Source organism: Anolis sagrei, chromosome 2, assembly GCF_037176765.1.
Source record: "Anolis sagrei isolate rAnoSag1 chromosome 2, rAnoSag1.mat, whole genome shotgun sequence".
Lineage (NCBI taxonomy): Eukaryota > Metazoa > Chordata > Lepidosauria > Squamata > Dactyloidae > Anolis > Anolis sagrei.
The window spans coordinates 180,610,271-180,637,276 of NC_090022.1; the positions used below are offsets into that span (position 1 = coordinate 180,610,271).

The 27,006-nt window shown below is 43.2% G+C and overlaps 1 protein-coding gene and 1 long non-coding RNA gene across 2 annotated transcripts in view; both read right to left on the bottom strand.

The window, feature by feature from the left end:
- CACNG1 (calcium voltage-gated channel auxiliary subunit gamma 1) overlaps positions 1-5,423 on the bottom strand; it is a 37,919-nt gene extending 32,496 nt beyond the window's left edge. Inside the window, exon 1 of the mRNA XM_060763078.2 lies at positions 4,838-5,423. Within this exon, the coding sequence (XP_060619061.2) occupies positions 4,838-5,081 (244 nt within the window). The 5' untranslated portion in view covers positions 5,082-5,423. The remainder of the gene's footprint in view (positions 1-4,837) is intronic.
- Positions 1-27,006, bottom strand: part of LOC137096110 (uncharacterized) — a 244,488-nt gene that overhangs the window by 32,496 nt on the left and 184,986 nt on the right. The gene's annotated exons all lie outside the window — the stretch shown is intronic.

A 27,006-nucleotide genomic window follows, 5' to 3' on the forward strand; every position in this document is an offset into this window, starting at 1 on the left:
TTTCTGTCAACTTTAAATTCGGTTTGGTTATTTGGGGTGCTGGTTCAGAAAATTGCATTGGATAGATCACATCAACCCTAGTTTCTGATACAGAACATATGCCATCCAGTAGTCTGCTCGCCCATAGAAAACCATATTTAATAATATTGAGCTGATTTTTTTTAGTGTCAGGAGCAACTGCAAGTCGCTTCTCGTGTGAGAGAATTGGCCATCTGCAAAGATGTTGCCCAGGGGATCCCTGATGTTTTACCATCCTATGGGAGGCTTCTTTCATGTCCTTGCATGAGCTGCTAGAGTTGACAGACAGGAGCTCACCATATTTGAAATAGCTAACCTTTCGGTCAGCAGTCCTGTTGGCACAAGGGTTTAACCCATTGTGCCACCGGGGGCTCCGCTCTCTCTCTACTCTATCTTAGGCGATCCCTCGTTGTCCAAGTAGGATAATGACTGTGGAGCCCTATTCCTGATCTGCACCGTCTCCCGCAGTGAGGGCATTGGTTTCCAGGTGGAAGGTGGTCCTGGTCGGCGTTGGCTTGACGCGCCTTCCTCTTGGCATGTTTCTCTCTTTCGCTCTCCATTCATGCCTCTTCAAATTCTGTAGCACTGCTGGTCACAGCTGACCTCCAGCTGGAGCGCTCACAAGCCAGGGCTTCCCACTTCTCAGTGTCTATGCCAGAGTTTTTAAGGTTGGCTTTGAGCCCATGGCTCATATCTAGAGCTGATGTGGTCTATCCAATGCAATTTTGTGAATCAACACCCCAAATACCTACAGGAATAGGACTAAAAACAAAGACACTAAGGCTCCTATGCTTCCAGGTGCCCCTCTGCTCAGGGGGAAGGAGGAGGAGGAGGAGAAGCAACAGTAGTCAGGAGGCTTGTTGTCAGTCTTTCATGCATAGTCAGTCTTTCCCATCCTGATCCCCATTGCCTCGGCACTATAAGAGGGTTTCACAGGACCAGACACTCTCATTTTAACGGTGAGGCCACGAACCATATTTTAGTTCTTGCAGACCACTGGTGGTCCACAGACCACAGGTTTTGGAACCACTGTGCTGGATGAAGACAATCCAATCCAATCTCGCCGTCTCTCTCCCTTTGGTCCATCTAGACCAGTGGTTCTCAAAGTGTGCTCCGTGGAGCCCCTGGGACTCTGCAAAGCATACTGGGGGCTTTGTGGTTCCCTACCCCTACCCCCTCCTCCAAGTTTACCCTCCTTTTTCCTGCTCCTTCCTCTTCCCCTGTCCAAGGTTAGCACCCACAGATTCTACTCAGTCCCTTTTTCTTTTCCTTCAATTCCTTAGTGTAGATTCAGCTGCTCTTGTGGAGAAGATGGTGGATGAAATCATATGCTACAGGGCTAGAATTTTGCTTCTCACTCAACAACAGGAAGAAGGATGGCTGCATTTAACAAAATTTAATAAAACAATACATATTTAATAATCTGAGATCTCAGATATGCCTCTTTCCACCATGAACTTTGCCTATTTCCCACCAAATGTTTTTTTTTTAAAAGGTAATGGAGACATCACACTTGCCAGACCCAGACAACCAAACCTGTCCCAACCCTCCAAACTCAACTCCCCATCATGTTCCCTGGATCTGATTAGGGGTGCAAGACACATGTAACAAAAATACCTCAAAATCCCCCTCCCTGAAAACTGAGGATCAAAAGGTTTTTTAAATGAATTAAAGGTCAAAAACGGCATTTTCATTTTGAAAACAGAGAAACACTATGTGCATGAGGTAAGGACAAATTATTTTGCAGATATTTGGTATGAGACTGGAGCTGAAAGAGTGTGCATCCCATCTGAAATCCTGTGGTTATCTTCTGCAGAATTCCGAAGCTTGAAGTTCAGAGGAGGGGCCTTCAAAATTCTCAACCAAAGAGTTCCTGAGTCTCGTTGAACTATATGTCTTAGACTTCTGTAGGAGGATTTCAGATGAGATGCATACTCTTTGCCTACTTTTTCAGCTCTAGTGTGATAACACAGTCAATCTCAAATGCCCAGACTTGAGGAAGTAGAATATGACAACCTTGATGTTGTGTTGGGAGCTTTCTGCAAAGACCCGCAACGCGTTGCTGTGGCCAAACTTCCCTCCCCCTTTCTCTCCTTTCTTTCTCTCCTTTCTTCCTTCTCTTTTTCTTTCCTTCCTTCCTTCTCTACCTCTTTCCTTCCTTCACCTCCCTTTATGTTTCCCTTTTCCTTTCTCTCCTTTCTTCCTTCTCTACCTATTCTTGGACTGTAACTCCCAACAGTTCTCCTGATCAATTGATCTATTTACATACCTATCTATCTCTATCTAATCCATCTATCTTATCTATCTGGAGGATTGCTGGGAGTTGCAGTCCAGGAATAGGAAATATGCAGGGATTGGGATGCTCTCAAAGAAATCCAAGGAGAAGCAAGCTTTCCTCTTGGAAGCAGTGCATTTGGATCATGGTCCTCTCCTAAAGGTCCTGGTCTAGAGAATGCTGGGAGCTATAGTCCTGAAGAGAGTGTGGATGTGCTATTCTGTGTTTTGTTTGCTAGGGAGGGTTATTTTTGTGCATGTGCTGTAGTGTCGTTTTGCTTTTTTGGCTTTTGAAGTCCCTTCCGCCTTGTTTTTCAGTGTTTTTTATGAGTGATGGTCACTTGTTGGCCTCACAGGTGTGTTGTGTCCAAATTTCGTGTCAGTTCACCCAGTGGTTTTTGAGTTATATTAATCCCACAAATGAACATTACATTTTTTATTTACATAGATGTACATAGTCACATACACACTAGCTGCCTAGAGTCTCTATATTGGGAGAAATGAAGGATAATCATAAAGTAAATAAAGTAAACCAATAAACACAATTCCCACCTATAGTTTTGCTCCCATATAAAAAAAATATAAAGGTCCTAAATACAAATCTCCAGAGGACAAAAGCTGTGCCATCCTTTCTGGGAATATCCCCTCTACTCCTTTCTAACGTGCAAAGAGCCATTGCCTTCCTCATGTCCAGGTTATTCCATTATAAACTCCACCCCATAGTGTGGTATGGGTTGTCACCAGTTCTCAAAGCCCATAAGAAGAAGAAGAGTTGTTGGGTAACCCCAGAGTCCAGAACCCATGAGGCCTGAGATATCTTAGAACCCTTCCACCTAGCCATATAATCCAGAATATCAAGGCAGATAATCCACAATATCTGCTTTGAAGTGGGTTATCTGAGTCCATACTGCCATATAATCAGTTAAATGTGGGTTTTATACAGCTGTGTGGAAGGAGCCCAATTCAACCTGCCTGGATATCTCTGTTCAGATCTAGTGGAGCAGAAGAGTCCTGTCAGAGACCAACCCAGGAACCTAAATGCACAGAAGTTAGGAAAAGCACATGGTAGAGCAATGGTTCTCAATCTGTGGCTCCCCAGATGTTTTGGTCTAGAACTCCCAGAAATCCTAGCCAGTTTACCAGCTATTTTGGCCTTGGCTATTTTGGTAAACTGGCTAGGATTTCTGGGAGTTGTAGACCAAAACACCTGGGGACCCACAGGTTGAGAACCACTGTGGTAGAGGATGGGAGAGTATGTTGATCAACACTATCCCATACACATGTGCCTTTATCAATAGTCTGAGTGGAACCGATATGCCTATATGAGCCAGTCACTTCTACATGCATGTGCATGATCAACTCAAACCTTGAACCAATGCACAGAGGCAACAAGAAAATCAGCTTTTACAACCACAGTCTACCTCCACCACCCAGACCTATTGATCTGATCACTTCATTACTTGAAGAGGGGCTCTGCGTAATAAAGTTGAGGTCCTAGGCAGAGGCAGCCCTAGGTAATTTTCAACGGTGAGCAAACAGTATTTTGCCCCCCCCCCCAAAAAAAAACCAAAACCAATCACTGATATATATTTTCTGTTTGTTGTGGGAGTTCTGTGTGCCATATTTGGTTCAATTCCATCATTGGTGGAGTTCAGAATGCTCTTTGATTGTAGGTGAACTATATATCCCAGTAACTACAACTCGCATATGTCAAGGTCTATTTTCCCCCAAGAGCGCCTCAAGAGCGCCCCTGGGCAAAATCAACTATACTGCAAAGGCTTACTTTGCGTAATGGTTGAGCCGCCCCTGGTCCTAGGTCAAGCAACAACAGTAGACATGCCAGATCACTACAGCACTCCTCATGTAAGCAACTCCTGGGATTTTGTTATCTGTGTTGCTTTCTACTGTCATACATGACGATGTACATAGATGTGATTACTTCTAGCTATGATGTACCTGTAGATGTTTTAGTTGCAGTGAAATGGCTCATTGCCGACAGTCCTCTATTATCTTAAGCAATTAAAAGTTCTTCAGAGTAGCTTTTGGCCATAAACTAGTTTTATATTTTGATGTATCCCCCCTCTTCTCCCCGCTTACATAATTATCCAAATCAGGAGCACTATTTAATGGAAATGCTGGCAGTACGTGATCTGAAACTGTAGGGGTTATATAAGCCAATCTCCCCCCACCCTTGCCATTCGGATAAAGATTTATGTCAGACTTGGCAAGGCGGGGTTCGTTGACACTCCTGTGATCAAAGGCTCCAGAGAAAGCATATTTCGTCTTCTGTCTCCTCTTTGCTTTTCACCTCCCCCCATCATTTCCCTTCAGAGTAGGACAGCACCAAACATTAACACAATACATGCCAAGGAAGCAGAAAGATCCTCAGGGAAGTGTGAAAAAAGAACATCGCTTTGGGCTAGCTCAAAAGCAGCATTGGTAGTGACATTTCCATTCTCCCAGCATGCCCTCTCACATTCAAGCTGCCTTGCTGTTTTAAGGTATTCTGCAGCGCATTGTCAGGCGGTTATATGGGGACACCTACCTCCTGGCAGGCTTAATGGCCCACAACCCTGCTCTTTGTCCGTCTCATTTTCTTTCATGAAGATCCGTTTTATACAGATCCGCCAGAGTCCAAAGTGGGCCATCTCGCAGGTAGCGTTGTACTCTTCTACCTTAGGACTCAGCACGGCCCAGTGGTCCGTCACCACCGCTGTGAACATTAAGACGATGCCTATCAAAATGATGGTAAAAGTCACCCGGACTTTCAAAGCCTTGCCTTCGGTCATGGCTGGGAGGCTTAGGCCAAGACGCAGTAGTGCAGGCCGGTTCTGGATTAATCTGCTGGTGACAAGGAACACTGCAAGTCATCTGAGTTGTCTTCCAAAGTCTTGGCGTATCTAAGCATGTTCAAATGTCAGCCCTGCAGTGGCAAAGAGGAGTAGCGAGGAGAGGGTTGGGGGAGGCAAGCAGCAGCACTTACAGCTGTTGAGATGTATCAGATGACCAGTCGGGCTGTGAGTGAGGCTTCTATTAATGCACAGTTTGGGCGAAGGAATAGGCTGCTCAGATTACGGCTGCCGGGATTTGCTCTGGGAATTCCAAAGGCTGTCTTGGAGCAAAATGGACTTAAGGGAATGAATAACCACCCCTATAGCAAGCACCAGGCTGGGGGTTGTGTAGATGTATGAACTGAAAGCTATAAATACTAACACATATGCTGGAAACCTCTGTGCAAGCAGACCAAATAAGGCAATAGAAAAGGTTGAATTCAGCAATCTGTGCTTGTGTGTTTGGGTGTGCACACTTCTTGTTACACAATTTATTTTGCTATTGCTATTCATAGGGAGGGACTAAGAGTAATGAATGGTATTGGAAATCCCCTGGTTACCACATGGGGTTCTCCCCCATACATTGTGCACAAGCCCGTAGCCAGGATTTTGATTCGGGGGGAAGGCTGAGTTTGATTCGGGGGGGGGGGGGGGGATGAGGATCTACCCTAACAAACCTTTTGTATCACTATCCCAATACCCCCATGCATATGGGATATATTGAGCATGGTGATCAGATCATGATATGAATAAACATAACACAGACCTATAAACCCATTTTCCTAGTTCCAACACACTTCATTACCTCTGAGGATGCTTGCCATAGATGCAGGCGAAACGTCAGGAGAGAATGCCTCTAGAACATGGCCATATAGCCCTAAAAACCCTACAACAACCCATAAACATAACAGTTTAAATAATGTACCAGTAAGGCCTTCTCGCGGACTACCCTGAGAATTTGGGGGTGGTGGTGGGGGGTGAAGCCCCTCAAGTTGTCCCCCCCCCCCCCCCGGCTACGGGCCTGATTGTGCATAAACCAAGATGGTAAAGATGGCTTTGTAACTGATATAAGAACCCAGGGCTATTGTTGTTCATTTGTTCAGTCATCTCCGAGTCTTCGTGACCTCATGGACCAGCCCACGCCAGAGCTCCCTGTCAGCTGTCACCATCCCCAGCTCCTTCAAGGTCAGTCCAGTCACTTCAAGGATGCCATCCATCCATCATGCCCTTGGTCGGCCCCTCTTCCTTTTACCTTCTACTTTCCCCAGCATAATTGTCTTCTCCAGGCTTTGCTGTCTCCTCATGATGTGGCCAAAGTACTTCAACTTTGTCTCTAGTATCCTTCCCTCCAATGAGCAGCCGGGCTTTATTTCCTGGAGGATGGACTGGTTGGATCTTCTCGCAGTCCAAGGCACTCTCAGAACTTTCCTCCAACACCACAGCTCAAAAGCAATACAGCAGGACTCAAAACAAGGACCACACTATACTAGGAAGGAAGTCTAGTTCTTCCCCAATTTCAGACTGCAGTAACAACCCTTCCCTACCCGCAGTCCTTGAAGGAAATCTGCTGTTCACTTCAGTGGACAGAAGTAGTGACAGATCCTTTTCTACATAGTCCTCCCAATTCTAGTCCCCCCCCCCCTCCCCCATTGTTTTTGAAATAATAAAAAATAACTATGAAGGAGGTGAATGCAGACTCAGTCATGGTAAAGTGGGTTTTTTTTATATTACATGACAGGAAAGTGCTTTAATAATAATAATAATAATAATAATAATAATAATAATAATAATAATTTATTTATACACCACCCTATCTCCCCTAGGGGACTCAGAGCGGTTTCCACATATGCAAAATAATACAAGAACATACAATATAGATGCAAGCAAAACGTCAGGAGAGAATGCCTCTAGAACATGGCCATATAGACTGAAAAAACGTACAACAACCCAAGCTTATTTAAAGTTGGAAAATGTACACAGGTTAAGCTGCAAGGATAGTGTGAGCTACCAGAGGAAGCAATGTAAGGTTTATTCTTATGGCATTCCTGTTGATCCTTTCTTACACTCATGCCTCAGGAATGTGCCAAAGAGCCTTATGGTACCTTGAAAATGAACAGATCTATTGTACCATAAGCTTTCAAGAACTGAAGGCACTTTCATTCCCAAAAGGGTCTGCTACAGTAAGTCTGTTAAGTTTTGGGTGCTTCTCTTGCCTTGAACAGAGTTCAGAAAAGTTACATTTTTGACTATAATTTCCCAGGACTCCCTAACAGACATCCCAAGTTGAAATCCAGAATGTAACATTTCCATGCTGTGCCACAGACAAAAGTCACTCCTCTGGAGTGGTATGACACCTTATTTCTGTTTGAGAAACAGTTGTAAAAAAACCACAACGCTTCATAAACACTTCATAAACTTCCTTGTTACCAGAAGTAGATCAAATTAAAGGAATAAGAAATGTTTGTTACCTTTCTGGTTCTCAGAAATCCATGCATATTTTGGTAACCCCAATAGTATTTTTGCATTTCAGGACCCGTCCACACAGTACTTTTATAAAGAAGGGGCTGTCCAGACAACGCTTTGGACAGCTTCGAATTAATTCACTACAAACCATGAAAACCCTGGTTTGTAGCGAATTAATTAGATAATAGATTTACTCCATGCCTTCTTGGAAGGCGAGGGATAAACCCACTATTTCTGGTGTCTGGATTGCAGTCCAGACATCATTCCACGGTTTTCTGGACTAAATTAGTCCGGAAAACTGTGGAAATACCCACCCCTTTCCCCCAAAGAGGGGCGTAGAAATGACACATCAGGAGAGGGGGGAGGAGGAAACCCCCCCTCCCGCTTTCCTGGCATGTCATTACTATGCACCAGGAGAGCTGCTCCAAGAGTGCACTGGAGGCTGGGTAAGTTTATTTTACTTTTCAGAGGGGTCTGAGAGCATTGGGGGAGGGGGGTAGTGCCTCCAGATGGACACCCATCCCAGAAAGTGTGCGTTTTCTGGGGTGGGAGTGGATAGGCCCCCAGAAAAATCCACATTTTAAAAATGCGGATTCTCCTGGGATAAAGACCTGTCTGGATCCACCCTCAGAGGATTTTTCTTCTTATCCTTCTCTTTCTACTTCTGATGCAATCATTACTACTTCATGGGAGGATTGTTCTAATCATAACTTAGGGTGTCAGTGGTTCTCAACCAGTGGGTCCCCAGATGTTTTGGCCTTCAACTCCCAGAAATCCTAACAGCTTATAAACTGGCTAAGATTTCTGGGAACTGTAGGCCAAAACACCTGGGGGCCCACAGGTTGAGAACCACTGATAGAATTACTTACTTACGTACTTAGGCGATCCCTCATTGGCCGAGTAGGATAGTCTTCTGGGATCAGTGTGCTGGTGGGTCCGTAGGTGATTGTGGAGCCCTATTCTTGATCTGCATCTTCTCCCGCAGTGAGGGCATTGGTTTCCAGGTGGAAGGCAGTTTCAGTCGGGGTTGGTTTGACGCGCCTTCGTCTAGGCATGTTTCTCTATTTCACCCTCCATTTGTGCCACTTCAAATTCTTCAGCATTGTTGGTCATAGCTGACTTCCAGCTGGAGCGCTCTAGGGCCAGGGCTTCCCAGTTCTCAGTGCCTATGCTAGAGTTTTTAAGGTTGGCTTTGGTAGAATTAATGTAGTCTGGCACCACTTTAACTACCATGGTGCAGTGCTATGGAATCATGACAATTGTAATTTTTCAGTGTCTTTAGACTTCTCTGCCAAAGAGTGCTGATGTCTTACCCAACCACAAATCCCAGGATTCCATAGCATAGTTAAAATGGAATCCAACTGCCTTAATCCTTCAGTGGGGATGCACTCCTAGTTACTTTCCTTTCCACTAGGGCTTGGCAGACCAATTTTCAACAAACCTCATATGATTCCCAAACAACCAAGACGGCTGTCAAAAGGAACTAGGGCGCTTCTGACTCAGGTCTTTCATTTCAATTGCACTGCGCTCTGCATTCACAAAGGAAAGTGGAGAGTGTCACCCGAGGTGACTATGATTTCAGATAAAAGGAAGAAAAAGCAGTAAGAAAAAGAAGTAGCTCAATTATAGCAAATAGTCCCGTCCCCCCCCCACTCCACACACACGTATCCCTCACAGAAATCAAAATGCCTTGATGATTGGCATCTACAGTTCTAAGAGATTCCGGCGAGACAGATATGATACCACTCCCCGTTTTCAAATTCCAGTTCCCGAGTGTGCTTCAATGGTCCATCCCAGGGAAGGCATTCCGCCCTACTTAAGAGTGGCTTCCCATCTTCAAATAGCCTTGCAAGCAATTCCTGGTCATTACACTCAGGAGTAACTGAGATGTATACCATCAGAATAACATGGGGGAAGGTTGTCACTAAGTAGAAACTTTACATTAAGTTTCACTGAACTTGCTGGTAAATTCCTTAGAAGGGGTTGATTATGTCTGCTCGGGCCTGCTCATAGAAACTACACGACAGTAGAATGTGGTAGATGCACTCTACTTCCTGTTTGTTACATGGGCAGAGTCTTTCATTGTATGTATGTTGTTGTTGTTTCGTTCAGTCGTTTCCGACTCTTCGTGACCTCATAGGCCAGCCCACGGCAGAGCTCCCTGTCGGCCATCACCACCTCCAGCTCCTTCAAAGTCAATCCAGTCATTTCAAGGATACCATCCATCCATCTTGCCCTTGGTCGGCCCCTCTTCCTTTTCAATTCCATTTCCCCCAGCATCATTGCCTTCTCTAAGCTTTCCTTTCTTCTCATGTTGTGGCCAAAGTACTTCATCTTTGCCTCAACTATCCTTCCCTCCAATGAGCAGCCGGGTTTTATTTCCTGAAGTATGGACTGGTTTGATCTTCTCGCAGACCAAGGCACTCCAGAACATTCCTCCAGCACTACAGTTCAAAAGCATCTATCTTCCTTCACTCAGCCTTCCCTATAGTCCAGCTCTCACATCCCTAGGTGACTATGGGAAATACCATTGCTATAACTATGCGGATCTTCGTTACCAGTGCGATGTCTCTTCTCTTCACTATTGTATTGAGATTGGACATTGCTCTCCTCCCAAGAATTAAGCGTCTCCTGATTTCCTGGCTGCAGTCTGTGTCTGCATTTGTATTTCTTTGCACATAGAAATACAAAGTCTATCACTGCCTCCACGTTTTCTCCCTCTATTTCCCAGTTGTCAATCATTCTTGTTGCCATAATTTTGTTTTTTTATGTTTAGCTGCAACCCAGCGTTTGCTCTTTCTTCTTTCACCTTGATTAGAAGACTCCTCAGCTCCTCCTCGCTTTCGGCCATACTTCATTGTATGGAGTACCTGAAAATCTGCCACACAGCAATTCAGACGGGAGCACATTGCACCTAGCTTTGGAAAATAGGCAGCGATGTTTAGCTACTGTTAGATAGTTTTCTGCATGAAAAGGCCCAACATAATGTATGGACAGGACACTAGGAGAGCAGGATACATAGGAGCAGGAGTGCAGCTTACAAAAGGCAATGTCACACAGTCTCTGTTTGATTGATTTGAGAGCCATGTCAAAACCCAAATGAGTTAGGAGGGATATGGAAAGGCCAATGGAGGCGGCTTTCTTAGATTGACTGCTTATATACTTATCCTGAGCTAAGTGATGCATCAAACCGGACCCTAAACTAAAAACTCTGATCTCGATCCAATATTTAAGTGCCCTCCACCAGGCTTTTATTGACAGGGGTGCATCAAGTAGTAAGACACAGGATAGCACACATTTGGGGAGATGGAAAATGGCCCACAAGAACTTTGCTTGCTGTTAGTCTATTTTTGATGTTAGGCCCCCAATCCAGATGCTGGAAGCATACAGCAGCTGGGAAGCTATCTTAGCATTAAATACTTTAGTTGCTGAAGGTATGAACCTCCCCGCTTCAGTAGCAGTAAAAAGCAGAATGGCAGAACTGCTTTCTTGAGCCTTGAGGGTAATGGAAGCAATATGAGTAGACCAGGACAGTCGGTGGTGAAAAAAAAAGCCCCAGATATTGGAAACTTCTGACCTGTTCTAGGGTATGCCCATCAAGAGACCAGCAGCAGGGGGAAATATTTTTTCAAATACCAGAATTTTAGATTTCGCATAGTTGATTTTTAGGTCATTCTGGGAACAGTAGTTCAGGACTTTCCTTAGTAGGTAGTTTAGACCTGCCTTGGAGCGTGAGATGATGGCAGCATCATCTGCATAAAGCAGTAAGGGGCTTCTTCTCGTTCCAAGCTTGGGCAAGTGACCATTGGGGTCCAGAAAGGTATGTTATGATTTTACAAATTAAGCACCAAAACATCATGTTACAACAAATCATCAGAAAAAGCAGTTCAATACACAACAACATTATGTAGTAATTACTGTATTTACAAATTTAGCGCCAAAACATCACAATGTATTGAAACAGCTGTTGATCCGGGTGGGAGGCAAACTGTGTTGGATAATACAGAATGTTGGATGAGTGAAGGTTGGATAAGCCAAACTCTACTGTAGTATAATATATTGGTACCCATCACAAAGTGTTGTTTCTTGCCTTTTCTCCCAAAATTATCCATTATCAGATTTATCACATGAGTGAGTGTAGTTAAGGCAGACCCCATTTCTCTCCATAGGGTCTTCTGATCTCCCTCACTCCCAAGGAGACAGGTGTCATCGGTCTTAAGGCAGGGCTCCATTACTCCCAATGGGTTCTTCTGCTCTCCTTTTTATGGATCGCTAAATCCAGTTTTAAGAAGGAAGGTCCATCCCACATTTCCTCAGGAATGGTCAGTAGGTGGATCTTACTCATGCTTAAGCTATGACTGACTTTAAGGTCAGAAAAGCCATTTCCCTCAAACTGGATTGAGCAATAACCTTGGGGGTTTTCCACCTTCTCCCAGTGAGCTGCCTATCTCTTGGGTCACTGGCATAAGTCATTTGGGGATATTAGTTCTGCTGGTTTCTCCTAGAGGCCCATCAACACCATGCTTTGAGGCTCTGCTCTGTGCCATATGAAATACCGAATGTGTGTGTCAGAGAGTTCAGATATATGGTCTCTTGGGCTATTCTCAGCAAATACACAACTCTCTTTCAATACAATATATTTCTCACTTGATGTTTGTAGACATCTGAGTGATTAATGGAAGAAATGGGACAAGGCCTTCAGGGTCCTCTAGTGATGGTTATTTGCCTTGTGGTTTTTTTCCATTTATATTCTGAAGAGCAGACGGGGGCTGGTAATATTTTCGTTAGGATAAAATGTGCGCACCACACTCTGATCTTTTCTATTTGAGGTATCTGCTAAGGGTGCAGAGCTTAACAGTAGAGCTGCTTAATTTGGCTCTAACAGTTGATACGATCATCAATTGTCTAAGGATTAACATAAATTTGGGGGAGTGTTCCTTTTACCTCCTGCAATTTACCATCTCCCAATACTTCATTTTTCTGATAGTGATCTCGGCATTGCTGCCATTGCTAAACTTTAGTTAGGAAAGACTTTTCATCAATCCTCATTTTCTAGATTTTAAATAACTTAGACATTTTCCATTTGGCTGGCAACTGATTTTCAGCATGCCTGCTGCTTCAGACAAGTTTGCTCAATATTTTAAGCCAACTTCTGAAACCCAAAAAGGCTGGCTATGCAGGACTTTCCTTAGTAGGTAATAACAAGAATTCTCCTTCTCCTTCCAGTGGAAGTCCAAAAGGTGGGAAAAATTCAAGCATACATGGAAAGGAATTCGGGTTGGCATTTCCAAGATTGGAAGGTTGCCTTTCATGAAAGACACTAAGGACTCATCAAACACAGGGTACTCCCAATTTCTATGCACTGTCTAAACAGTTTACAGACGGAGTCCCAAGGAGCCCATCATACAACACAAAACTATTTCCACCATTCACCCTGTGGGACTCCCATCTATAAACTGTTTCAGATGTGTTTGGAGACGGAGGATTCTGGAGTCAGCGAACAATAGTCTTCAGAGCTCACAGTGCACGCAGAAACAACTTATTTACACAGGAGATGGGAACTGTCAGATTTGCCCGTTTTAGTTTGTTTTAGTAATGTTTAGAGTAGGTGTTTCTTTGAGTGGTCTCGAAATGAGCCTCAATGTTCCTTTTCTCACCAGAATTTTTTTGGGGAAACCTATTTTTTCCCTCTAAAAAGCAGAAGAAAAACCTTTTTATCCAGGCAGGCTTTGAAAGATTAAGGTTTTAAAGATCAAGTTGGAGGTGCTGTGGTTTTTAACTTTGAATATGTTTTAACAGAATCATAGAATCATTGAGTTGGAAGAGACCTCATGGGCCATCCAGTCCAACCCCCTGCCAAGAAGCAGGAATATTGCATTCAAAGCACCCTCGACAGATGGCCATTCAGCCTCTGCTTAAAAGCCTCCAAAGAAGGAGCCTTCACCACACTCCGGGGCAGAGAGTTCCACTGCTGAACGGCTCTCACAGTTCAGAAGTAATGGTTTTTAATTGGGAATTTTTAATACTGTTTATATTTAATGTTTGCATATTTGCATATTTTAAATTGTATGCGGGGTATAAATAATAATGAAGATAAAGTACTTTTGCCACATAATGAGAAGACAGACAGGAAAGCTTGGAGAAGAGAATGATGCTGGGGAAAATGGAAGGTAAAAGGAAGAGGGGCTGTGAAGAGGGCCACCAATTTGTGAGGAAGGCCACCAATTTGTAAAGAAGGCACCAATTTGTAAATGTTTGTAAAAGAGCCACCACTTTGTAAGGACTTAACAAATTGATAACACAACTAATGGCTTTTAATATTGATTTGTGCTTTCTTCAATGTGTACCGTGGCTTAACTTGAAAGTATTTGTAACAGAGACTTGGCTTTAGAAGAAACTGTAACAAGTTTATTGAAGTGTAGAAGAAGCTTGATGGTTTAAATGTTTCTTAACTCTTAAGAGGCACATATCTTCAGAGGTTACATTTATAACTTTTCATAAAACAACTCTTAAGAGGACTATTCCTTCTACTAAACAGGTTTCAAACTTATTTTCCTTCAAAATGTGTTTCTTTCTTTAACAGATTACTTCAGGTACAGCTTATTCTTTCCTTATGTTATTTCTGTTGCAGTAAAGATTCTTATTAGGGTTCTCTCCCCCTTTTATTCATACACTGACTAATAAGATAAATAAGTCAACTCGACCTATCTAAACTACACAGGCTAAAAGCCAAAACCTTCCTGATTCTTAACACAGTAGAATCAGCCTTTCCCTGTAGTTCTTAGACTACAGACTACCTTACTGGTTCTCAACCATATTTTCAAATGTGATGCAGTTGAAAATATTATTCCTCTTCCTTACAAACAGAACGGAAACACACAACAGAACCAGCCTTCTCTGTAGTTCACTGACTACAGACTAACTGTTTTAAAATGGCTGTTCGCTCCACCCCTTTTTCCATGGCAACCCAGCTGAGCTGGCTACCATCCCCCCCAGTTATGCTAGTTTAAATACTTACCCTTATAAACACCTATCTATTACTATACATAACTGTAGATTAAACCCCATACTTCACCACAGGGGCCAACCAAGGGCAAGATGGATGGATGTTATCCTTGAAGTGACTGGATTGACCTTGAAGGAGCTGGGGGTGGTGATGGCTAACAGGGAGCTCTGGTGTGGGCTGGTCCATGAGGTCATGAAGAGTCAAAAATGACTGAACAAATAAACAACAACAATAATAATCATGATGATGATGAATGTTGAATAGGCATGGAGTACACTCACCCATGTGATAGCTCAGAAAGCAGAGGATTGTAGTAGAAATAGTCAAAATGCATCGCATGTGATGCAGTTGAAAATATTATTCCTCTTCCTTACAAACAGAACGGAAACAAATGTCACGACAAGAAGATGATTCCCCCCTGCTTTCCCGGCTCATGGGATGATGTCCTAGGAGAATGATTTAATGAGGAACTTAAAGAATGATCTCCTTTTAAAAAACTGAAACAAGTTACTTAAAATAATAATAAATAGCTTACTCCAAACAACCTTTCATGGAGACCAAGTAGTCTAAGAGCCAAGTTCTTCAGTTTGCACCATGTCAATTTGGATCAATTTGTTAATAATAGCAGAAGAAACTATCAAAGAACTGTCAAAACATCCAGCATAGTTTGGCAAGGAGTACTCATTCTCTCACAGCAGTCCCAGCAGGAGCTGAAGGAATGCCAGCTCTCTAAATGATTCTGTGAAACACCCTGATTGAAGTTATCTCTTTCTCCACAACAGTATTTGAATGGAAGCCGGAGTGGGGTAGTAGTGGCGTGGTGGTGAGATATTTCCTGTGGAGAAGAATTGGAAATTTGGCTACTAATGGCTTTGAAAACCCTTATCCAGTCATGTCCTACACTGAAGTAACTTTGCTTACAACCTTGCTTGAGAGTAAGCCCAACTCTACTGAAAGGGGTTTACTCCTGAGCACAGGCCTGTAGCTTGGGTGGGGTGGGGGTGGGGGGGTTTGAGGGGCTTCGCCCCCCCCCCCCCAAATTCTCAGGGTGGTCCACGAGAAGGCCTTACTGGTACATTATTTAAACTGCTATGTTTATTCATATCATGATCTGATCACCATGCTCAATATATCCCATATGCATGGGGGTATTGGGATAATGATACAAAAGGTTGGCTAGGATAGATCCTGAGCCCCTCCCTCCCGAATCAAACTCACCCCCCCCCCAAATCAAACCCAGCCCCTCCCCCCAGTGAATCAAAATCCTGGCTACGGACCTACGAGCACATTTGTGGTATTGGTTTTAACCTTTAAAGCTCTAAACGGTTCTGGCCCAGAATACATGTCCGAATGTATCTCCTACTATGAATCATCACAAAGTTTAAGATCACCTGGAAAGGCCCTGCTCTCGATCCCACTGCTGTCACAAACGCGATTGGTGGAGATGAGAGACAGGACCTTCTCAACAGTGGCTCCCCATCTGTGGAATTTCCTCCCCAAAGACATCAGACTGGCCACCTCCTTCCTGTCCTTTAGAAGGAAACTCAAGACTTGGCTGTGGGACCTTGCATTTGACCATTGAACAGCGGCTTGTTCAAAGTGACAATGAATTGACCCGGACCCGGATTTTAATTGGCGTGTTTCAACAACTGTTTATTTAATGTTTTGTTTTAATGAATTTGTTGATTATTCTTATCATTGTATTTTTCCTGAAACCAAGGTGTGGTGTATTAATGACAAGAGGGCCCTGTTTCCTGCTCTGGAGTGCAACACATATAGGCAATAAAAACCTATGGCCGGGCCAGATGTAATAGTTTAAAATTTTAAAATAAATACTGGGTGTGAACAGAGGTAGGAAGTATCTAAGCTTGATAAGGCTTGATAAGACTTGCTTGCACTCTGTGTAGTAAGTTAAAATAAGGCGCTTATAACAATACAGTAAATAAATATAAGATATGATAGAACAGAAAAACTGAGTATATACATGTTCTGGTACAGCTGTACCAGGAGCTCCAACTTTATTTGCTTTGTATTAAATGTTTGGTTGCAGTCCTGGGTTTCAGGGACTCTGCAGATAGGTGGCTTCTTTTGGTTGCAGTCATAGGGCAAGTCACCTGTCCATCATCGTTAAGTTTTGGTCCCGCCCCTTGCTCAGGGCAATTGGGAACGGAAGGGAGCCATTTTTTAGTTAGTCTCAGCAAGGAAAGCTAATGTACAGGACGTGTGCAAGCTTCCCCTGTACAAAAGCTTCAACCCTTAAGACTTTCCGGGGGGAAACAGTCTTAAGAGCATCCAAAGATCCCCAAAGATTCCCAGGGAAACAGCCCTAAAGCTCTGAGGAATTTCGGAGGGAAAAACAGCTTTGAATATCAAAGAACTCCAGCTGAAGAGACTACAGGCCTTGCTGGTAGGTCCACTCAGTGCTTTGAGACGCAGTTCAACCCGGTAGTGGAGCCCACATCAGTTAGGTTTAGGTTCACCGTCAGCCTGGGAGAAGTTAGAAAGGGATTTTCCTTTAAAGTAAAGTAACAGTTAGTAGCCACCAGTTGCACAAAAGCCTGGAAGCATTTGTTTAACCTTTTGAAGACAAGAGAAGTTTCTGTTTGATTGTTCCTCAATAAAAGACTTTGTTATATTTCACAAGCCCTCTAAAGACTGTTTGTGGTGGAAAATTCCTAAGAACTTCTCTTTGGGCCTCCTGGCTTCCCGCTGGGCAAAGGTTGCACATCCTGTTCTAAAGACAATTCTTTACAGGCCCAGCGCGTGACAAAACAATTAATCATATTTCCTTATCACCCCTACAATTTACCCTGATCAGCCCAACATGTAGGTTGATTTAAGGCTTCTGTGCTGGAGTCAAAAGCAGTTTTGCCTTTGCAGTAACACTATCGTGTTTGTATTGTCGAAGGCTTTCATGGCTGGAATCACTAGGTTTTTGTGGGTTTTTTTCGGGCTATAAGGCCATGTTCTAGAGGCATTTCTCCTGACGTTTCGCCTGCATCTATGGCAAGCATCCTCAGAGGTAGTGAGGTCTGTTGGAATTAGGACAATGGGTTTATATATCTGTGGAATGGCTGGGGTGGGGCAAGGAGCTCTTCCCTGCTGCAGCTAGGTGTGAATGTTTCAACTGATCACCTTCATCTTAACACCTCTCAACAGGGGATTTTCCCAGGCTCAGCCAGGCCTTCATATGCTAATGAAGGTGATCAGTTGAAACATTCACACCTAGCTCCAGCAGGAAAGAGCTCCTTGCCCCACCCCAGCCATTCCACAGATATATAAACCCATTGTCCTAATTCCAACAGACCTCACTACCTCTGAGGATGCTTGCATAGATGCAGGCGAAACGTCAGGAGAAATGCCTCTAGAACATGGCCCTATAGCCCGAAAAAAAACTGATCACCTTCATCTTAACACCTCTCAACAGGGGATTTTCCCAGGCTCAGCCAGGCCTTCATATGCTAATGAAGGTGATCAGTTGAAACATTCACACCTAGCTCCAGCAGGAAAGAGCTCCTTGCCCCACCCCAGCCATTCCACAGATATATAAACCCATTGTCCTAATTCCAACAGACCTCACTACCTCTGAGGATGCATGCCATAGATGCAGGCGAAACGTCAGGAGAAATGCCTCTAGAACATGGCCCTATAGCCCGAAAAAAACCCACAAGAACCTACTATCGTGTTTTCCTTCTAAGAGATGTTTCCTCCCCCTCTTCCTCCCGCAGGAATAAATGTGCCTGGCTCATGCAACATGGCCTATGAAAATGTCATCTTTTACCCCTCGCCGTACTTTTTCCCAGACTAATTTAACAAATGTGTTCATGTGGCCCCAAGGAAAAAGTATTCATTTATTACAAATCTTTTTTTTCTCCCTGTGTAAATTTGGGACCATCGTTCTGTTTTGACCTCTTTGTAGAGGGGACGTTTCTTTTTGCAGAGCTGTCGACAACATTCATGGACAAGAGGTGCAATTGAGCTGCCATCACTTGTTGTTAGTCTTGATCCTAATAGGCTCTCGGGGCAGCGGACTTCTTCTGTGTCCGTTTGTAGCAAACCTTTGGTTTTACCAGAGGTAAAAGGGCCCCTTAATTATATTCAGTTTAGCCTTTATTCCCTGGATGGCGATGTATGCAGCATATCTAATCCCTTCCCTCCAGCGAACAAAATGATGTTTCCAATGGCTGAACAGCCCCATGCCTTTTGAGGCATAAAAATGGAATCATGTCAGATACACAAAGAGAGATATTATAGCAGTTTACATTGCTGTTTCTCTCGAACCCCACCCTCCTTTAACTGCTGCTAAGAGATTTTATGAAGGCTGGAGGGGGAAAAAAGCAGAGTCTGAAACAGACTAAGAACGCATTAAAGATTTAATAACGTCTCCTTCTGAAGTGGCCTCTTGTTCTTTTTCTCTCTCCTAGGTATGAGTTGGTTTTATGAAGCACATCCCTGCTTTGCTTTTACTCCCCTCGATGCTGGAAATGCCACAGGTTCCTTGCAAGCCAGATCTACTTGGGTTAATGTGTATTTGCAATCGTGGGTTCACCAAACAAGCTTTCACCACTTGACAAAACAGACTGTCAGCTGCTTTGCTTTTAGTTTAATTGCATCGTACCAGGCAACAGTTGCTGTGAAGCCATTAGTTATTTCTTCCAGCTGTGGTTGGTGTCAGCGCCTTCTCCTTTACTTGACAAACCATCATGCTAGCAGCTTCGGATGAGATCTTGCCATCTCCATGGGCTTGGCAGCCTTATTTGGTGCGGTAGAAAGAAAACCCCAGGATTCGCTGCCCTGCATCAGAGAAGGGGAGAAATGGGGCCTGCCATATGTATGGAATTAATTCAATTTTGGTTTAACTCAGTTATTACTTTTGCTTCTTTTGAAATTAATCTGAACTGATGTAATACTGAGCTTTCTAGTGCTATCTATATAAATAAAATTGTAATGTTCGTTTGTGGGATTAACAGAACTCAAAAACCACTGGGGGAATCGACACCAAATTTGGACACAAGACACCTAACAACCCAATGTATGTCCACTCAAAAAACACTGAAAAACACAGCAGAAGGGACTTAAAATTTCCCCAAAAGGTAAATGATTAAAAGCTAAATGACAATACAGAAAAAAAGAGAAGAAAGATGGAGGGAAGGGGGGGGAAACAAAGAAGGAAAGAAGGAGGGAAAGAGGGAAAGAAAGAAAGAAAGAAAGAAAGAAAGAAGGAAGGAAGGAAGGAAGGAAGGAAGGAAGGAAGGAAAGGGAGAAGCATGGAAGCAAAGACAGAAGGAAGGAAGGAAGGAAGGAAGGAAGGAAGGAAGGAAGGAAGGAAGGAAAGAAGGAAGGAGGTAGAGAAGGAAAAAATGAGAGAAAGAGGGAGGGAAAGAAAAAAGGAGGAAGGAAGAAAAGTTAGAGAAAGAAGGAAGGAGAGAAGGGAAGAAAAAAGGGAAAGAAGGAAGGAAAGAGGGAACAAAGGAAGGGGGGAAGATGTAGAGAAAGAGGGAGGGAAGGAAAGGAAAGAGAGAAGGAAGAAAAGAGAGACAGCAGAAGAGAAAGAAAAAGGGGAAGGAAGGAAAGAGAGAAGGAAGAAGAGAAGGAAAGACAGGAAGGAAGGAAAGAGGGAGTGAAGGAAGGAGGGAAAGAAGGAAAGAGGGAAGGTTGGCCACAGCAACCCGTGGCAGGTACAGCTAGTCTATATAAATAAAAATGTAATGTTCTTTTGTGGGATTAACATAACTCAAAAACCACTGGACGAATTGACACCAAATTTGTACAGCGTACACCTAACAAGCCAATGTATGTCCTTCACTCAAATTTCTTTTATTTTGTCATCTGGGAGTTGTAGTTGCTGGGATTTATAGTTCACCTACAATCAAAGAGTATTCTGAACTCCACCAACAATGGAATTGAACCAGATGTGGCACACAGGACTCCCGTAAACAACAGAAAACACTAGAAGGGTTTGGTGGGCATTGACCTTGAGTTTGGGAGTTGTAGTTCACCTGCATCCAGAGAGCACTGTGGACTCAAACAATGATGGATCTGGACCAAACTCTACACGAATACTCCATATGCCCAAATGTGAACATCGGTGGAGTTCAGGGATAATAGGCCTTGACATTTGGGAGTTGTAGTTGCTGGGATTTATAGTTCTCTTATAATCAATGAGCATTCTGAACTCCACCAACGATAGAACTGGGCCAAACTTCCCACACAGAACCCCCATGACCAACAGTAAATACTTACGGCCATTCAGTCCAACTTCACCAGGGTAAGAAAATGTAATTAAAGCCCTCCTGACAAAGAGTCATCCAGGTATAGCTATAGTTAGATATATATGATCCAAACACACACACATAGTATCATAGATTTGAAAGCAATACAGAATAAGGCTTCTTCATCTTCATCCAAATGAGAGAGCAGTAGAAATGGTTGAGCAAAATGCCTGAGGAAAGGCTCCTCAGAGCAAAAGCTGAACTGTATTCTAAAATCCATACAGTTATACCCCACCGGGTGTGGTCCAAACTTACTAGTTGACCTACATTAGCAGCTACACAATCAACAGTATAAAGTTTTCTTTAACACACACACATACTTGATCCTGTTACGACTTATTGTAATATACTTCATCTGCATCTATGGCAGGCATCCTCACAACCTCTGAGGATGCCTGCCATAGATCCAGGTGGAGTGTCAGGAGAAAATGCTTATGGAACATTGCCATTATAGTGTCTATGTGTATTCAACATTTACCCTTGGATCCACAAATGAACAATACACAAATCAAGATGTAAGGATATAGGCTTTCTTACAGCATGTAGGAAGCTGTATTAACATGCAGCTTTGATACAGAATGGAAGAGTGGGTTACGTAAGCAGCACTCAGCTTGTTTGTAAGTTGTATGCTGCTTTGAAATCTTTGGAAAACTAGTAAATAATTCATCTACTCATGGGATGATTGCTGTTGTATTTGGCCCATCAGCTGCCAATCTGCACATGTTACAATTGCCATGAGAATTTGTGCGGCTCCCTTTTAACTTGGCAAATGGTGGGCAATTCAGCCAATGCAACTTCATGGAGTGAGACTAAAGTGATATTACAGCTAAACAAATTATCTTGGGCAACCATTTTTATGATAATTATGCAACAAGGTCCTAGAAGAAAGGAACTTGGTACCAAATTTTCATTAAAAAAACATAGACATATACATTTTGGAGTTAGTATCACAAGCAAAATAATGAAGCACTGTCTGTGTATTATAAATCTTCTCCACCAGAAATGCCTCTCTATTATAATTTCTGCTGATATACAAAAATATATTGTTTCTTGCCCTATAATAAGAAGGCTTAGAAAGAAATAAGAGAAGTTCCTGAGATCATTCCTTAGTACTTCCAGTTACAGGAACTCAAGGTGTTTGCCTGGACGAAGACCTGGTAGGGCTCCTGCTGGTTGGAGTTGACAATAACAAGCTGGCTAGATCCCTGATCTCATTCAGTGTCTTCAAGAGATTTCTATAAATACTTTTAGAAATACTGGACCACTCTCACAACCATCATGTCAGATTACACAGAGAAGCCATTGAAATTCACAAACATGAAGACAATTTCAACAGAAAGCAGGAAACCATGAAAATGAACGGAATCTGGCTACCAATATTAAAAAAAAAACCTCTAACATTAAGTCAGTAAATAAAGAACAACATACAAAAAACCAGGGGAATTTCAGACAGGAAACAATCAAGGCCAGCCAACACTTCCCAACAAAGGATTCCCCCAGGCAGCAACCAGCGAGGCTTTGAAGCTTCAAACCCATTAAATGCTAATCAAGGTGACCAAATACAACAGACAAGAGTTTTTTCTCCCAACCTGGACATTCCACATTAACTTGCCTAGTTTCTGTCAGACCTCACAACCTCTGAGGATGCCTGCCATAGCTGTGAGCAAAACGTCAGGAGAATGCTTCTGGAACATGACCATAGAGCCAGGAAAACTTACAGCAACCCACTATTTACATTTTGCCCTCCATATCCATAGTTTCAATTATACACAGCTTGAATTTTTTTAAAATCAAAATCTTGATTTTACTATTGTATATAAGGGATACAATTTTACTGCCTCGTTGTATATAATGGAGGGTAAGAACTCACAGATTTTGGTATTCACAGAGAGTCCTGGAACAAAGTGTCAGTGGATATCAAAGACCCAATGAACTGTACTTAAAGCAGCTGGAGCATTGAATATCCATAGAAGTTATGGGCAGTTTTGGAAATCAATAAAATGTGTACATTTCAGCTTTCCATTAGCTTAAAGATTAAGATACCTAAATCCAGCTGCCAGACGCCACTAGAGGTATTGATGTATTACCCATCTATTGATTCAATGGATCTGTTCTACCTACAATTAGCAGATGGATTTAGGCTAGAGGAGGAGTGGAAATATGTTAGACTGCAACTCCCCTCTGTTTAAGACAATGCTCAGAGGTGCAGCCTAATATCATCTGGATAGCTGCACTTTGCCTAGGATAGACTGTCTTACATAGATTCCCCCCCCCCCCCCCCTCACCATGTGTAGTTTGTTCCCCACTGGCCATATAGTGAGGAGGACAAGTCCTCAGTGCAATATTTTTTAAATTTATTTATTTACTAGCTGTCCCCTGCCACGTGCTGCTGTGGCCCAGTCTAGTGATCTGGAAATAAAGTAACGAGAAAGTGGTGGTTTCTAATATATGTAATTTCTTTATGCTTGTGGATAAACAGTATTTCTTGCTGTTTCTTTGTCAGTGTTGATGTGGAGATTGTCTGGTTTGCCCACCCTGGAACATGCAACATATCATTGTGCTTCTTTAAGGGTCCCTTCCAAAACTATGATACTGTATCTGTGTGTGAATCATATGTATCTATCTATATCTATGGCTGGATGGCTCTTTGTCAGGAGGGCTTTGATTACGTTTTCTTGCCCTGGTGAAGGGAGATTGATTGGATGACCTTAAGTATTTTCTGTTGGTCATGGGGGTTCTGTGTGGGAAGTTTGCCCCGATTCTGTCGTTGGTGAGGTTCAGAATGCTCTTTGATTGTAGGTGAACTGTGAATCCCAGTGACTACAACTCCCAAACATCAAGGTCTATTTCCCCCAAACTCCATGTGTGTTCATATTTGGGCGTATTGAGTGCTTGTGCCAAGTTTGGTCCAGATCCATCATTGTTTGAGTCCACAGTGCTCCTGGATGTAGGTGAACTACAACTCCCAAACTCAAGATCAATGTATTGTTGAAGGCTTTCATGGCTGGAATCACTAGGTTCTTGTGGGTTTTTTCGGGCTATAGGGCCATGTTCTAGAGGCATTTCTCCTGATGTTTCGCCTGCATCTATGGCAAGCATCCTCAGAGGTAGTGAGATCAATGCCCACCAAACCCTTCTAGTGTTTTCTCTTGGTCATGGGAGTCCTGTGTGCCAAGTTTTGTTCTATTCCATCGTTGATGGAGTTCAGAATGCTCTTTGATTGTAGGTGAACTATAAATCCCAGCAACTACAACTCCCAAATGACAAAATCATAATTTTTGGAGCGATGGTCACTCCTTGTGTTGTGAGAGGTGTTGTTGCCAATTTTGGTGTGATTTCGTTCATTGGTTCTTTTGTTTTTAAGGTACTTATTATACACAGAGCATATATATATATATATATATATATATATATATATATATATTTACAGTATTTATATTACATCCTTCTCACCCCGCAGGGGACTCAGGGCAGATTACAATGCACATATACATGGCAAACATTCAATGCCATTTAGACATACAACCTATATAGATAGACACAGAGCAGGCCTGTAGCCAGGATTTTGTTTTGGGGTGGGGTGGGGGCTGAGTTTGTTTCGGGGGGTGGGGGCTGAGTCTGAGTGAAAGAGGGTCTAGCCTAGCAAACCCCAATACCATTACCCCAATACCCCCATGCATATGGGATATATTAAGCATGGTGATCAGATCATGATATGAATAAACATAACAGTTTAAATGATGCACCAGTAAGGCCTTCTCATGGACCACCAAGAGAATTTCAGGGGGGGGGGGCTGAAGCCCCCCAAGCCCCCCCCCCCCCGGCTATATGCCTGACACAGAGGCACTTAATGTTCCAGCTTTTCCGACTTCATGAGTGTATGCTCGATTCTGGCCACAGGGGGAGCTGCCGCTTCACTGTCCACTTGTGACACCGAGTCCTTTGATGGAGTACTTCCTCATTCTTCTGCACGCTGCTGGAAGGTTTTATGGTGTCATAAATTAGTTAAGTTAGCCTCCACACATAAAGCGAAATCTATATTTCCTACTTGGCAGATTCAACTGTCTTTCGGGCTGCATAGGTCAACAGCAAGCTAGACTATTAATAGTCAGGAGCTTACTCTGACCTGGGCTGGCTTCGAACTCATGACTTCTCAGTCAGAAGTGACTTAATGCAACTGCTTACTAACTAGCTGCACCCAGAGGCCGCCCTAGGTAATTTTCAACGGTAAGCAAACAGTATCCCCCCCCCCCCCCCCCAACCAATCACTGATATATTTTCTGTTTGTCGTGGGAGTTCAGTGTGCCATATTTGGTTCAATTCCATCATTGGTGGAGTTCAGAATGCTCTTTGATTGTAGGTGAACTAAACATCTCAGTAACTACAACTCGCATATGTCAAAGTCTATTTTCCCCCAAGAGCGCTTCAAGAGCGCCCCTGGGCAAAATCAACTATACTGCAAATGCTTACTTTGCATAATGGGTTGAGCTGCCCCTGGCTGCACCACAGCCTGGTCCTAATGCTTCCATCTTCCTAGGAGGGGCTTCCAATAGAAAGTGGATTTTTTTTTTGTCTGGAGAGGTTGTCACCATTCTACCATGATAGCAGTCTTCTCCGCTTGGCCCCTTCCAGACCATCAACCTTGTTGCCAAGACCATTGAGTGATGGGAGTTGTAGTCTACAACATCTGGAGAGGAGCAGAATGAGAACACTTCATCCATTCACCAAAGGCAGAGAACTTCCTTTATGGAGATCAAGGTACTTTCTTCAAATCTTCTACTATGATTTGAATACCTATACCAAGGCTTTGTATTCTGAAGTATACAGATTTGGGGTGAGAGAGCAGAAAAAAGGAGAAAATGTTAGCTCCCAATCCTCATAGAAGTCCTTTGCAAGCAAATAATTGCTAATGGTTCCAGTCCTTACTTTTTCTCCTGTAGGCAAATCTGTTTGCATGAAAAAAAATCAAAACAAAACAATACCTTGTGAAATATAAACATACAATTAATGAGTACCTGTTGGGAAGCACAGAAGGGGGCATAATTAGTTGAACTTTAGCAGCTGTTTGTGTGACATGCAATTATGTTTCTCTCCTGGAGTAAGAGCTAAATGAGACGTCTTAGGCCAAATCCGTGCTCCTTTGCTCTCGCTTTCACTAAATTAATGACCTGCAGTGCTGTTTGCTCAGTATTTGCAAATATTCTTCTAGACAGGTCCAATTCATTAAAAGGCTTAAACACATGCTGAACGACAAGTGCCAGTCCAAGAGAGCAATCAGCAATCCACTTATTCTGGAACTTTTCCAAGTAAACAACTTGGATGCTCCAATATCTGGCTATAGTCCTACCTGCATTTCTGTGTGTATGTTCCTTCAAGTTGTCTGCTGACGTATGGAAACTCCATGCATTTAATGGGGATTTTTAAAAGGCCAGTTGAACACAATGGATTTTACTTCGAAGTGTGTGCATACAGGATAGCATGATTAGACTGGAACCAGAGAAATTCCAGAGTTTTGGAGTTGGATGCCATCTCTACGCAACTCTACTACTCTTTCCCACCTAATTCCAAGGAAGCCCCTCGGGTATTGGACGAATGCCTGGCCGTTGTGGCTGTCTGGATGAGGATGAATAAGCTGAGGATCAATCCTGACAAGACAGAGGTCCTCCTGGTCAATCGTAAGCCGGATCAGAGTATAGGGTGGCAACCTGTGCTTGATGGGTGTGCTGGTACGGCTGTACCAGGAGCTCCAATTTTATTTGCTTTGTATTAAATGTTTGGTTGCAGTCCTGGGTTTCAGGGACTCTGCAGACAGGTGGCTTCTTTTGGTTGCAGTCAAAGGGCAAGTCACCTGTCCATCATCGTTACGTTTTGGTCCCGCCCCTTGCTCAGGGCAATTGGGAAGGGAAGGGAGCCATTTTTAGTTAGTCTCAGCAAGGAAAGCTAATGTACAGGACGTGTGCAAGCTTCCCCTGTACAAAAGCTTCAACCCTTAAGACTTTCCGCGGGAGAACAGTCTTAAGAGCATCCAAAGATCTCCAGAGATTTCCAGGGAAACAGTTTTAAATTCCTTGAGGAATTTCGGAGGGCAAACGGTTTGGAAGACCACAAAGCTCCAGCTGGAGAATCTACTAGCCTTACTTGT